General features: G+C 36.9%; 1 protein-coding gene across 1 annotated transcript in view; it reads left to right on the top strand.

Moving 5' to 3' along the window:
- LOC104547620 (TBC1 domain family member 5-like) overlaps nucleotides 1–7288 on the top strand; it is a gene marked incomplete at both ends in the record, with an annotated part of 29930 nt that extends 22642 nt beyond the window's left edge. The window contains one exon of the mRNA XM_010193401.1: nucleotides 7125–7288. Coding sequence (XP_010191703.1) covers nucleotides 7125–7288 — 164 coding nt within the window. The remainder of the gene's footprint in view (nucleotides 1–7124) is intronic.
- Between the last annotated feature and the right edge of the window lie 8212 nt (nucleotides 7289–15500).

Here is a 15500-nt window from a genome sequence, read left to right as displayed (position 1 = left end):
TTCCTGCTGCCACCTCCAGGGGTAGCTTGTGCTGTGCTCTAAAGGAGGGGTGGTTGATTTACATAATCACTTGTAACTTTCTCACTCTGAATTTTTGGTGCTTGCTGAATTTCTTTAAGAAAAAAATCATGTCATTTAGATAATGTGAACAGAAAAACAGTGGACTAATATTAAAAACAATTGCAAGCCTATAACTCCACATGAGTCTTCAACTTCACAAATCACAGTTGAACAAAGTAGCCAGACAAGGGGTTGGAAATTCAATTCCTCCTAATAATACATTAATCTCATTCAGCCTGTCCTCTGCACCGAAGAAGATTTGGTATCATTACTAATTATTTATGCAAAGTAGACTGCTAATAGAAAAGGGATTCAAATATTCTTTTGATCCCACAGAATGAAGGGATTCATTGGCACAAAGGTTAAATTCAGATCTTGAGTTCATTGAGTTGCCAGTTGAGTTTGTTGTCTTGAAAGACAGAAATATTGATAATGAAAAAGTCTGGAAAAAAGCAGAATTGTTGCCCTTTGTTTTCCACTGTATTCATGAACTGGTTACTCTTTTGGTTACCAAATGGCAGTGTGTTGCCAGAAAAAAGACCATTTCTGTTTCACTTCTTCCCTGATAGTGCCAGATACAGTTACGTTTCCTTCTGGGCACTTTCACACTGAAACCCAAAAAGCTTTTATGGGAATGCCACTTTATCACAAGGACATATTAGAGGACCAGTTTGAAGATGAAGTTCTGCCAAAACTGTGATCCGCTATTTAAAGAGTTTCCAGACCACTGCTTGTTTTTATGAGTTGATACTTTTACAGTATTTATTGTAACATGAACAGAATTTCTACAGTCACCAAATATGCCCTAAAGAAATTATCTCCATTCTTAGACTTATTTATGAACTGTGTTTAAAAAATAAGTATGCATTTTCAGAAGGAAAAGTAAGTTGTCCTTACTCATAGCAGAACTGAATAAAAATTAAAGGAATAAATCACTGAATAACAAATGATTGGTTTTCCTTTTTAAAAAAATATATAGATGTACATATTCTTAGGAAATTATGAATTTTTATTAACAGTAAGAATATTAATATAGCAGAATGATATTGTCAGTGTGAAGTAACAGAAACAAAGTGCGTTTGATTGTTTATTTTAGTTCAAAATTTAATATAATCAGTCCTACAAACACTGCTTTTTTGCTCGTGTCTGAATGCCACATATAATGCCCTGATTATTAAAACTTCCCATTTGTTTTTTCCTGCTCTAACAATATCGCTGGTGTTCAAAGCAGGAACTAAAAACCCCAAAGTTGCATCTCTTTGACTTCAGCGCATTGTGTTTGTCCGGGAGCCCCTCTAACGCTGTCGTTTGTTTCCAGGCGAGGCGGGTGCAGGCAGCGATGCTGGGCCACCGGGCCCTGCGCAGCATCCCCCTGCCCTCCCAGGTATGGCTGCTGCGGCCACAGCGGCTCTTGCTGTGCCTGCAGCCTTACCCACAGCCACCTCCGCGGGTTTTTTCCACGCGTAGTGTATCCATTCACTGCCATTGACCATCCACCGAGTGGCACTGTTGTGTAGAGGAAAAAAAAAAACCAGCTTCATTTTCATCACTCCCTGGCTGTGCTGTGTGTGGCCCTTCAGTTACATTCACTGTACGCCAGCATCCTTCATTATAAATATGTGTTTTCCTTGTGCTTGGTTGTCCATTTCACACGTTGTCTCTTTTAGTCGTGTTACTTCCCTGTTGTTATATTTGAGGCAGGTATTTGGAGCTGAACATCTGCTTTAATGCACTTGACCGAAGTGGATCTCACCTGCCTCGGCCTGAAATAATAAGCATAGGGATTTGTGTGATGAGATGGCTTGAATAAATTTGAAAAGTACTGGAAGCCTTTGTTCCAATTTTGGTGCAGGAGAAAAAGGGAAGCTAATTTATCTGAAGTTTAAAAGTTTTATAAAACTCACATCATTCTTTTTCCAAATGTGAATACTCTACATCCTGACTGTGGCAAATACAGAGTAATAGATGAGCAGATCAGAATGGTTTTCAATTATAGATAGTGTCTTACTTCTGTTCTTCTTGGTATCTTTGTCCTTACTCTCCTTATAACTGTGAAAGCTGTTCTTTTCCTCTCTAGGAGCCAAACACAGAAGGAACCATCGTTTTTCTATCTTCCTGTGACTTTTCCTATATTTTAGTAGACACCCCCAAAGTTCATTATTATCTCCCCTATAACTTAACACAAACTTAGTAAGACCTACAGCTTGCTTTCCTTTCACTGTAAGTCTTCTTCACTCTTCTCATCATTATCTTTTACTTTTATTGTGAGTCATTATTGATCACATTACATTTAAAATTTCCTTCTTTGCAGGACATTGCATGTCTCCACCCTGCCAGCAATACCAAGAGTTAGGCTCCTTTTCCTACTACCACATCCGTGTATTTTCCAAATGGTTTTGTGTCAGAGCACTTGTAACCCTGGGGTCGGCCCCAGTATTTTTAGTGACAGAAAAGTAGTGAGCCAGTTAGAAGCCAGCAAGTGGAGGTAACGCTGTCCCTTTTTACCTCAGAAGTGGATGTATTCTTAGTGCATGAAATCCTGTGCATCATTACTGTGAACTATTTATGCATTTTAGTGTGCATATATATATATTTTTGAGACATCCTACGCAGTAATGTGTTCTGACTACTGCTTACATCAGGGATCCTTAGGTATTTGTTCTTTGTGCCTCATAAGCAATTGATTTCCATGCTTGGAATTTCTTCAGCCTGTTTCATATAGGCTTTAGGACCTTCTGGTATATGCTTAGATGGTCACAGATTAGATTTCTCTAATCTTATTTAAGGACGCAAAATGTATTTATCTGAGATTGATAGAATGAGCAGAGAAAAATGAAAGTTTTGATTCGGTGATGTTCTCAGGTTGCTGATTAAGCTGCTAAAGAAGAAGGAGATGAGTTTGCTTAGTTTGTAGTTTATTGTGTCACTTTATACATTTTGTTTCTCTATGGAAGGTAGGAATTTTGTTCTTTTTTGTTTGTTTTGCTTTTTTTTTTCCCCTGAGGAATAATCCAAAATTAAAAACTCTCTCAAATGACCTTCTTGTTAAGCTATTGAGTAAGGAGAATGTACCACTCTGTTTTTTAAGAAATATGCAGAATCACTAAGACACACAACAGGGAAGATACATATGGCATTTTGTGTAATCCTTCCAAGAACCTGAAATCTCTGCATTGGTGCTACAGTGTTATTTGCAAAGTTCTATGAGGGTTACTAATGCCTCACAAATAATACATCTGAAAGACTTCCAAAGCATCATGGTGAGTTCAGTTAACTGTTGTGCAGCAGCTCCACTAAACTTCTGTGCTGGGAAAATGATAGGTGGCTTTTTTGCTATATTAGGGAAAACAAGTGTGATTGGTGTGACTTGTCTTTCGGCTTTCTTATTTACAGTTTTTAAAATTATGAGTCCTCTGAAAACTGGAAAAGCCTATTACAGTCCAAGAACTTTGCTTTATGACTTGCAACACATTGTAATTACTCATAAGTGCTGGTCTTTCTGTCTTGCTTAATTCTTCGTCACATCCCCAGATAATCCATGTCACAGTGCTGTTCACAGGGTTATAGTCAGAAAAAAATTTAGTGCTTCCTGATGAGAATTTTCTCAGATTTCCTCACTCATGCAGAAGGATCAGGTGCATCCTAAGCTTTCTTCTTACCTGTATATAAAACACACAGAAATAATACTTTTATCACTTCTGTTTTACTGCTTCTTTATCTTAGTGTCATTACATCTTGTATCACTGTTATTTTTCATCTTTATTATACTTTTAGTCCATAAGAACCAGATTAGTCTAAGCTCTTGGTGTTATTTGAGCAAATTCCCTTTTAGGACAGTTGTATTGTTTTGTCCACAAAATCCCAGCGATTTTCTTCTCTTGTTTGGTTATGCAAACAGTTGCATATTCCATTTCTCTAATCTTTGATCCATCTTTTGAAGTGTAGCTGTTTACTAAGCGAAGTGGTGGCCATAAGGATAGTTCTCCTTCTTTACAATTGTCTATTATATTTTGGACTTTTTTTCTTAGAGCTGAAAGACAGAATATAGGGGAAAAAATTCCTTACAAATAATTTTTCCATCATTTTACCAAGCTGTATTATTTCCTGTGCATGCATTCCTCAAATATATGTAAAGTGTTCCACTCTCAAAGTTATCTACAAAATTTTACCACGTAATCTGCTTATTTGCAGGTGAATTGGGTTAAGCGCAGGTCATGCAGTCAAGAAGTATATGAAAAACATACATTGCTCGTTGTTTAAGATTTTTTTTTTAATCTTGATCCTATGTGGAAGTTATCTTCTTATTACTAGGATGGGAAAGACAGCTTTGGTCTGTCCACCAAATAGATTTTTATATGTTTAGCATTTAATTTGGCTACTCTGACTTAGCTACATGGATTTCTTTTATAAATGGTTTATTTGCTAAAATATGGAATTTCACATGTTCCAAAGCTATTTTAGGTTTTAGCTACTGTAAAGCCACACTTTCATTGTAAATTGCCACTATGAAATGCATGAGAAGTCATCTTCTTACATAAAGGCAACTGTAAGGATAATGATGTTGCCAAGTGACATGAATTTATCCTAAAATTAGAAATCTAAAAACTTCCTTGTGACTTAATTATTTCTGCTGTTCGCCATGCAGTGTTTTCTCCTTTTCCACCTCTAGAATTATTTACAGAATTGGAGATTCATGTTTGCCTGATTAATGTATATCCCATTTCTTTATAAAATGTGAAGGCAAAAGTCAAGTGAGATCTACAGCCTCCGTCTCCTGCACTTTTAGGACTCTGTTCAGACTAAGTAGTAGGTGGTGAGTGACTAGAGGGGGACTGGGAAGAAACAGAAAAATGCAGTTGAATGAAGTTGGTGGAAAGGAAATATTATATAAAGGAGAAAGTTGGAATAAGGGCGTTGCAGAAGCCGAAGAGGCAATGTGGAGGGGTTTAAGGAAGAGGAGGAGGCAGACAGAGCAAGGTCCACAGGAGTATGAGAAGCAGGATGTAAAATGTAGGAAGGTCATGGAAGAGATGAGCAAAATGAGGCAGCAGAGAATGAATGAGAAGGTGGGAAGCAGTTTATATGCCAATTTTCTTCCAGAAAACATTGAGAATATTAAACCTGGATCCTTTCTTGGGTTTTGTCCTTTTTGGTCTATTTTGTCACATGTGATGTTTTGTTCTTTGCTAGTTCATTCTCTTCGCATGTATTAGTCTTCTTGCTAAGAGGACATTTTAGATAGATCTATTTTTATCCCCTTAAGCAAATGTGAATTGCTGGTTTCATGTGGCTGTGCAATCTATGCTGCGCAGGTCAAACACTCTGGAGATTTTGGCTTGGGCTTTGTTTCCACCCAGCAGGTGGCCAAGCATGGAACCACTGACTTCCATACCACTTTGATGACAGTTACCATTCTGGATATTAAATGAATTAAGAAGTTTCTGTATTAGTAGGTTTTACTGGTTTTTTCCTTTTGTTTAAAATGTTTGATCCCACCAAAGCTGGCCTCCTTTTGTATCTAAATTAGTATCTGAATTTCCTTCTGTGCTTTTTGCAGCCTTTTCTGTCTCTATTTTCTTTAATTTCTTTGTCTTTTAGTTTTATTTCTCTAGAAACCTGTATCATGGGAGAAGACAGCAGTGCATGATGAAGGGGAGACTAACCCCTTTCAGAAAAGGAGTTAGTTTTGTGTTTTCAGAATTGTAGTGCCTCCACTATGACAAAACACTGAATACATTGCAAGGTCTGTGCACAAATATGCACCATATCTGAGAGTAAAACTGGCATAGACGGTTGGAGCAGCTCAGAGCAAAGAAAGATGAACCACTGACATCAGCGAGGGAGATGGTTTTGAGTTCAATCACAGCCTTGCAAAGGAGATGAAGCTGTGCTCGTGACATCTGAATTATTTAACTTCAGTGGGTCCTTCTTGGTGCTATAGAAGGTAGCATGAAAAGTACACACAGAAAAAAAAGGAAAGGAGAAATGGAGATCATAAACAGACTCATCAGAATAGACAACAAAACAAGAAAAGGGAAGAATTCTACAGCTGTAGATTTACATGCTATTTTAGTTTGGTTTCAGAAAATTCTAAAATTGCATTGTGTCACACTAGGTTGATTAAAACCTAACTGCAAGGTTTTTTAAAATTAGCATCTGTCCTAATGCAATATTTTCGTATTGAAAGTTAATGTAAACTGACATATGATTTGGTTTTTTTCTTCTGGAGTGAATGAAAATAAGTTTTTAAGTTAAGTATTTCAAAACAGTTTGTGGGCCTCGACTGGAAGAAATGCTCCTTATCAAAGACTGTCAGACTACATACAGTGTCATGGTGAAACAGCCCAGGCATCTACTCAGCTGTCTTCACCAAGACACTGAACGACACTAGATTCTTTAGAAAAGCTCCATGAAACTGCAATAGGTAACTATTAAGTAGACATCAGCAAAATGCTTGTTAGGTGGAGATGGCCTTAAAATTTGAAGCATGAGAACTTACATTCTTTCCCAAACTTCACTTAGTTTTTCCTGTTTTAAGAAAACAGATATTGCCATCTAGATGTTCATTGTCCAACCCATTCTTGGAATCTGGCATTCTTGTTCTTAGCTTTCTTTGCTGAGTTTTGTAGTTCATTTGTTGAGAGAAAAAAGATTTTCTTTATACTGTGGATGACATCACATTTTTTGATTAGTAGTATTAGGAGATTGTAGTTCTGTTCATTATGCTGCACAGAGAAGATCCTCAGTATGTGGACGTAATAGAGTATACATGCTGAGATAGTATTTATATATATATATACACACACATACTATATATAGTATGTTTGTATATATATCTATATATACACTAAGATTCTGTATTTTTGTCTTGTACAAAAATTAAGTTCCATGTATGTCAGAAGAGTCCTTCAATCTCACAGTGCATGCTGCCACACTTCAACATTTCATTCTATGTTGAGCTATCTGTGAATCTCAATGAACGTCAATTAAGGCAGGGAAATACTTAGAAGAAAAAGAAACTGCCCGTTGATTAGATTTTTTGTTAATGTATACTTGTTTTACAGGCCAAAGTTCAAAAAACATCAGCTCATCCCCAAGCATAGAGAGCTTGCCTGGAGGACGTGAATTTACAGGATCTCCCCCTTTGTCTGCATCAAAAAAGGATTCCTTTTTCAGTACAATCTCCCGCTCCCGTTCCCAAAGCAAAACTATGAGCAGAAAAGAATCGGTGAGTACTTTTAACTTTTTAAGCTGTTTTAATGTCACACTGCATTACTTGTTAAAGCAAATAATTTCTCTCACTCATGAAGCACTTGCACTTGAAAATGTTTCCCTAAGCACACGTTAACGGCAAGAGCAGAAATAAGCCATTTAAACTGTTTCTGTTGAGTAACATCTCCATTATGGCTTCCATCCCATAATCTTACCTGAAATGAAACTGTGAAGGCGCCTGTTGCCGCTGGGAAAGGGAGAGAAGTTTAGTAAGTGTATTTGGTTTGTAAGACTTTTGGTGTAGTCCTGAAGTCAATAAACAGTTCAGTGGGGAGCACGAATGCTCAGCAGATCCAAACATGTCCATCTGTTGTCCTTGAAATTCCTTAATACATGAGAGGTTTCCCAGTGTCTGTAGCATCTGTAGTCTGCAGTCACAGTTCTATTTCTTGCACAGTCCTGACCTTCCATTTGGCCACAAGATACTATTATTGAAACAGATTGTTTTCATCCAAGAAAATCAGCTCTTCGATGTGTTCCAAAGAAATTCTCATCCAATCGAAGATATTTTAGGAGCGCTACTTTGGTAAACCTCATATGCCATGGAGCTGGATGATTTTTCTTTATTTTCTATACACATTTCCCATTGTCTTTCTGCTGATTAGTAACCAGCTACAGAGTAGATGGAAAGAGTTGTATTTTTGTAAGGTGAAGGCATAGTGGTTTCCTCCATTCCATTTTCACAAATGTATGCTCATATAACTTCCTACTGATTTCAATAAATAGGAATTGTAATTGCAGCTTTTCTTCAGGTGTTCAGAGGTAATTGTGTGCAGAAGTTTAATCTGAACATATCAGCATTTTTTATTTTGATTTTTGATTATATTTCAAATGTTATAAGGAAATACACAACTTTGCACAACTGTGTTCATTTTTTGTCCACTGAAAAAGAGGGTTTAATTCTTGTTCCACATGCTTTAATGTCGCCTAAAGAAAAGCTGTGTTTTCTGGTTAGTCAACAAGAAGCTATAATTTTGGTTTGTGTACATTTAAGACACTGAATTGAATTTAAAGCTAAAACAGCAACTTAATGTCTCTCAGCTTGTCCCCATGAGTTGAAGAAAAATAAATATACTGATAGTGAATTTTTCTTTTTATGTTGTTTAACAAGATCTAAATTCAGCTTTCATTTGCAACTGTTGTTCAGGCCAGAACGTGGGTTTTTTACACTAGTAGAGTTTAAGAATAATTCCTTCTTAGTTTTATAATAGGAGACATAGAAAAAAAATTCCATTGTAATATTCATACTCAGTTAGAATCCATTAACAATTAACATGTTTTTCAGGTAAGTAATTTTCCAAATTTGTGATGTTTTTAAATTATCTTTTTTTAGGATTTTCCACAAAGAAGTCTTCATTGGATCAAATCTGTAGTCCTTATGATAATTTTCAGTAGATTGATAATCACAAAAACTAAGCAGAGCATAGATTTTCAAAAGAATTCTTTGAACTGAAATACATACTTTATATTGTAGCATTTAATGATTAAACAGTTAGAAAAGGTTTTAGGCTACCAAAACCTATTTCCTTCTGTTCAGTTTTTGAGTGACCTTTAATATAAGGAAAAGGAATTTGTAGCAGATCCAAGAGGAAAAGATTTGTTTAAGTCTTTTCTCTGTTGCTCAAGACAATGTTTGGTTTTTGTTTTCCTTTAAATTTCATGGTACCTGTTTTTCCATGTAAAGAAGAAAACCCCAAAGACTTCATCCTGAGTTCCCAAAATAGTTGCATCAGAATACTCCAGTCTCATAGTTGCTTCATTTACAGCTGTTTTCTGGAGGCAGACAACGACTTGAAAACATAATGGGTTCACAACTTTGTTTTAAACTGAACTGGTTTAGATTTTTACATTTGTCTCTAATAATTATACAGATTATGTTGTTAAGTATTGTGGAAATTACCTTTGTTGGAACATGGCCATGCATCAATCACTTTATAAAAAGATGCTTTTAAAATCCGTCATTCTTGGTGTAATGGATGGAGTCCATTTCCCCTTCATTTTTGTACTTCTAATTAATGTCTTTCCCAAGCAAAGTGGAAATGGAATACATACATAAAAATACATCCACCGACATAGAGTGTAAAAAAAAAAAGTTCTTTTCACAGAACAGAGGACATCACTGTGACATTTTCATGGCATGAACAGGAATGTCATCATCACAGATTGCACTTAGAGTACTGTGTTCAGTTCTGGGCTCCTCTGTACAGGAGAGACATGGTCATGCTGGAAAGAGTCCAGCAAAGGGCCACCAAGATAATGAAATAACTGGAGCACCGCCCCTGTAAGGGAAGGCTGAGAGAGCTGAGACTGTTCAGCCTGGAGAAGAGAAGGCTCAGGGGAATCTCATCCAAGTGTATAAATACCTGAAGGGAGAGTGCAAAGGGTATGGAGCCAGGCTCTTTTCAGTGGTGCCCAGTGACAGGACCAGAGGCAATGGACACAAACAGAAACACAGGAAGCTCTGTCTGAACATCAGCAAACACTTTTTCAGTGTGAGGGTGACTGAGCACAGGCACAGGTTGCCCAAGGAGTCTGTGGAGTCTCCATCCTTGAAGATATTCAAAAGCCACCTGGACACAGTCCTGTGCAACTGCCTGTGGGTGGCCCTGCTTGAGAAGGGGGTCGGGCATGTTGACCTCCAGAGTTCCCTTCCAACCTCAGCCATTCTGCAATTCTGTGACATGATAAACTTGTCTAAATTCTTTCTTTCCTAAAGCCTGTCCAACAATCTGAACTTTCTCTGAGAGAGCTGTAATCAAAATTGATACTTAACTGGATTCACTGCCCCCAGGAGTAGAATGCATCCATTTCTCATATCAGGACTTCTTAAGGTAGTAACAGTTGCATTGCATTTAGTCTTCTAGATGGATTTTTTTCCTCCCAAATACAAAGATCAATGGAATTACTTTTTTACTGGTGCTGTCAGAAACAGATGTCCACTGTTTTATTTAGTAAAAGAAGTGAATCTAGAGCCTCAGGGATAAATGCACAATATCAGATCATGTATTGGCAACCTATGGCAGCCTGATGTTTTTCATGTTACTGTGGAGTGGCACTCAGCTGTATGTTAACATAAGGACCACCAAATGTGTTTGAAAGTCTGTTTTATGCTCAGCAGTAAGATGGTTCCCTTCCTCTACATAGCTTGTGGCTTTCTGACAGGAATAACTTAGGTTGCAGTTTCTGGAGCTGTCTTCCCATGAATGAAAACAAGAACATATAATATATAATGCTCTCCAGTGCCCGTTATCTTCTGGCTGGGTCAGTCTTGTTGGAATAAAGTCCTAGAAAATTTCCTCACATAGACTGTCTACTGCCCTCTCCTTTTCAGCAGAGGTGGGAAATTGGGTGCATTTGTGGTCCGTTTATTTCTCATTATGTTTCATTTACATCTCCAGAAACTGTTAAGGACAGTTTACCCCTCTTTTTGGCAAACAGCGAAGCTGCTTAGATGTTGATTCTGGCAAATACAGTTGGCTGATCTCAGTTTCTGGCAGAATATTCTGTAAATTGCTTTCAGCCATAGAGATGTGCCAGAGAGCGGACTTTGAGTTGAACAATATAAACATTTTAAAACTTTCACAAAATGCAGGAGAAAGATGGTTTTGACTGAAAAGAAAGTTTTTATTTGGAAAAGCTGTTTATTTTAATAATATGCAGTTATTTCTATTGTACATAGAGGGTTTCAAATTAAGAAAAATCAAATTATCCATTTGGAAAGTACATTAGTTAAAAAATTCCCAAGAAGGAAACATTTCTAAGGAAAATCTGAAGTAGTTTCTTTACTAAAATAATTTACAAATGTGATCAATCAGAATCCTCATGTCTTTGCAAATAAAGTATCCTGAACAAAAGTGTGATGCATCATGCTGGTTTTTATTGCATAGACCTTTTAATTAAATCAGATTTGACAACATATGCTATTTTCCCCACAAGCAGGTAGAAACAACTGTTACTGTCTGTGATGTTTGACTGATTTGAAGTTAGCTGTGAATACCCCTACAGGTTCAAAAATTAACGTATGCCATTATTTTCAATTAAATACTGCTCTACTGATTTAGGAGCCTGATTCTAAGCATACATGCTTGACAGTTTTACTCAATTAGAAGTAGTATTTTTTAAAAAAATCAGATAATAAAATAAATACTAAACAACCACACCAAAAAAATATAATGCATGCAAAAATTCCTTTGAAGAAGAGCATGCCTTTTGTGCATGGTACACGTTGGAGACTTTTTTTATTCCCATATCTTTTCTGTGACTGTCATTTTTAAAATATCTTCAAAAGGTTTGAAGCAAAGTATTTGTCAGTCCAAACTTGTCCATGCCAAACATTCATTTGGAAATACAAATGCTATGATGGAATGTCCTTTTTAAGATAAGCATCATAAAATGTGCTCAGAAAAAGTTGGCATCTGTGCACAACAGCCAACTCCCTGATCAGTATGTTGGGTCTGTTAGGCCTAAAGTTAAAGACATGATAATTGTTCTCAGTGCCACTAAGTTTAATGAACTTCAGTGCCTTAACATTTAACTGCAGTTAATAATGTAGGGCATTTGTCTTGCTTACTCTGATGTGATAAGCCAATTCAGACACCTGAAAAATGCAGTTTATTTAGTACTTCAGTGCTTGTCTAATTTTAGGGATAGATGAAAAAGATACTAAATCTGAGGTGCTGCCAGGTTATGTGAACAGAATTCGTAGAAAAACCTCTGTGAGATTTTGGCAGTGGGATTCTTTTCTCCGTTGCCTTCCTCAGGCTTCCACAAGATGCTGTAACTGAAATGAGAGAGCTGAAAATGGTACAAGGAAAAATAAGCTGCCTTTTAGTGTTTTCTATTAGAAATACTTGCAAGTTTCATACACTTTCGTAAAACGACAGCTGTATGCATGAGTGGCAGCTTTGAATCCTGATGCTGCTTATCTTTTTTGGAGTGATTCATTTCAGGGAAAAGAAACTGTACTGTGATAAAAACAGGAAGTTAATTGCTTAGGAAAAAAGATGAGTAAAAACCCAAGTGGCTCTGCAGTGCTTTTTCTGTCATATTATGAGCAATAACATGTATACAGAACAGATCTGTGGGGCCATTTGGAAGATTTTAAAGACGTCAACGTAAACTGTTGTCTTTCTCTGGTACAAGAGATTCAGATCCGCCCAGCTGAATTATACTTGCCAGTAACTTCTGCATAGAAGCAAATTAGAATCTGAAAAAAGGCAGTAAGAACTTGTAAAATTAATGCTGTCAGGGAGAATTTTAAAAATACCAAAATCATGAATGAATGAGGCTATCAGCAATGTTTACGAAAGGATCAAAATTACTTGGGAGCTGAAACTATGATCCTTCTCTCCACAGCAATCATGTTACCAACAACGGGTAACAGGACTTGCTTTGTGCATCAGCTTTCCATACATTGATCGTGAAGTAAATATTTCAGCATCCTAGGGGCAAGGAAAATATATCTGAGGATCTCTGTTGGTGGTTTGAGCTGTCCTTTTGTCCTTTTGGTGGAAATCTCATCCCTTCATCTTGTTCTTTTAAGATAACACCACAAAATTGCTGTCCATTTCCGTGACGAGCTGAGACCTGCACTGAACTCTAAACAAAAACCTGGACATGGATGAGAAACATCTCTCTAAATCAGCTATTGTTTTAGCTGGCTTGGGTGTTTTTTGAGCGGAAAGGGTTTATATGTGTGGGAGTTTTTTTCCCACTGAACTGAAATAAGTTGTAGTTATGTGTTTAATAGCTTGATTCTTATTTTTGTCTGGTTTTGGTTAAATCAAATCATTCCCTATAAAAACAACAGAATTTGAACTTCTGTCCCTTTATTAATGTAGTATAAATGGTGTATATTTATAGTCCCTTCATAATCACTATACTTAAGTTTTACCCTCCTTAAAGTCTGAACAATGTAATCAGAGATTCTAAAACCCCTAAATAAAAAACCCTGTTCTGGTCTGCATCCTCAATCATGTTAGGAGTCATATCAAAGGTCAAATACATCCAGCTTGAACAGAGAAGGATTTAATGAAACTATTTAGCAACTGATGCTTAAAAAAAATTAATTAGCATGATTTTAACAAAGGGTGTACTTTGAGAGTCCTTTGTAAGGGACTGTATGTATGTTGAACTGTGTGTATATTAAAATGCTTATTCAGGCTGCAAAGTTAAGAAGCATAATTACATAAGTACATGACACCTAATCAACTGTTTCAATAACATTCAACCAAATACTTTAGCAATATAATAATGAAGCATGGAGCATGAACTCTGTTAACTGCAGAATATCTATATATTAATCATTCCATATCTGTATCCATATGCATTCAAGAATATTTACCACATTGTTTCAGAGAGCTCAAAAATCCTAAAATGGTGAAGGCTTTTTGCTCACCTTTCTCTTACATTGCCACAGTGGGCTTATGTAGCCTTAAAGGCCAGCAGTGTGTGTACCAGATGGGCAGAAAGGCCGTCATGTGTGATACTGAAACTTAATGGAGGAAATGGGATTCTCATTCGCCTGTTTGTTTATAGCCATTTCCAAAATACAGTCATACCATCTAAATTAATATCCACATTTTATTAAAGAAATATTCTAATATGATTAAGTTGACAATGTCAACAACGGCACTGAGAGAAACCTTTTATCAGCACTTCTCTTCAAAGGGATAATTTCTATTACCCTACAGCTCTTTCTGTCCTTACCTATTCCCTTACCAGGTGAAATACTACCAACCCATCCACAATTAGTTATGCACAGTTTTTTTATATTCCATACATCTTCCAACTTCTTGTGTGTTTTGGTTTTAAACTGTCTCTTGGCAGTCCCATAGGGCAGCGCCAGCAGGTGTGTTTGTGAAGGCAGCAGGTAGATAAGTCCCTTATGTCTTCTGTCTGCTTGCAAAAGAGGTTTCTTTCCATCCTTACTTTCTTTGTCTCCAGTCAAGAGCTTTCTCCATTATTCATATTTATCCTTCTCCACTCTCCTGCTAAGGAGACATTATTTGAGTGTAGAAGTGGAGTGTTTTTAAGAAGAAAATGCACCCAGGTTAGATGAAAACAAGTCCTGCTCGTGTTCCAGTAGCACTGTTGCTGGTTTCTGGCTTGGTGACACCTGGAAGCTGTTCCAGTAATAGGTTCAACAGTGGGAGCTGCACTGGAAGGTGTCCAACCCATGGTCCCCTGCCACTGTCCCCAGGCAAGGTGGGACATGGCAAACTAAGCAGAATCCAACAGCGCAATCCTGGCAAATTGACTTTGAGCTGCTTAAGATGGAAATTCAACATCAGAGCCTGGTGTTTAGAAGCTGTGAGCCAGAGTTTCAGCTATTTTCAGGGTTTTAATTGAAATGAAATGGATCTGTCAGGAGGCTAGGGAGATCCTCTGAGGTTCCATCTTTCACTTTCTTACAAATGTCACTGTATGTACATATTTTTAGCTTTGTTTTAATGGACAATAATTCAAATAAATAGGTAATTATATATCAACACAATGAAACATGTTTTGACTCAGTCACTCATCTTCTTAGTAGAGATTATAAATAAATATTGGTTATAAATATATATATTTTTACCTTGCTGTCCTCATAAAACTAGAGGGCAAGGGAGAAGGACAGAGAGTTATTTTAGTTTGGAAGAAGAGGAGAAATAGCTGACCACAGGTTCTTATTTCTTGTATTTCAGAAAAGCTTCAGATATGTAATGCATTAAAATACACAGGATAAGTATTTCAGCCACCTTCTAATTTAAAAAGAGTAAGAAAAACATACTTTTTCTTGCATTTAAAAAGTGTGGATCTCCTTGAACAATGCTAACTGTAGAGCATTAGAAATTTGATTATCGGAAGGGAGAGTTCCTAGGGCATTGGCTATTCTGAATCAGAGCTGCGACCCTTTCAGTTTTCTTGAGGTTAGTTCACTGTTTTGTAGGGGTGCTTTTAAGTACAGAAAGGTGTAAATTTTTATTTATTCATTTTACCTTTACCAGTAATCTGTTGCATAGCTTGGGAAAGCATTGTGTAATGCCATCTCTTTCTGTGTTGTTACAGAAAGCACACTGAAGAAGTCAGGATTGTACTTATGTCCAAAAATATGTACCTTTGCAGGTGAATGCCTTCTAGCATTTTAACTTATTGGCAAATTTCACAGAATCACAGAATCACAGAAT

The sequence above is a fragment of the Mesitornis unicolor genome, unplaced genomic scaffold (assembly GCF_000695765.1).
Source record: "Mesitornis unicolor isolate BGI_N332 unplaced genomic scaffold, ASM69576v1 scaffold9321, whole genome shotgun sequence".
Classification (NCBI taxonomy): domain Eukaryota; kingdom Metazoa; phylum Chordata; class Aves; order Mesitornithiformes; family Mesitornithidae; genus Mesitornis; species Mesitornis unicolor.
Note: the sequence above shows the minus strand (reverse complement) of the source record. Positions and strands in the feature narration are given on the sequence as shown.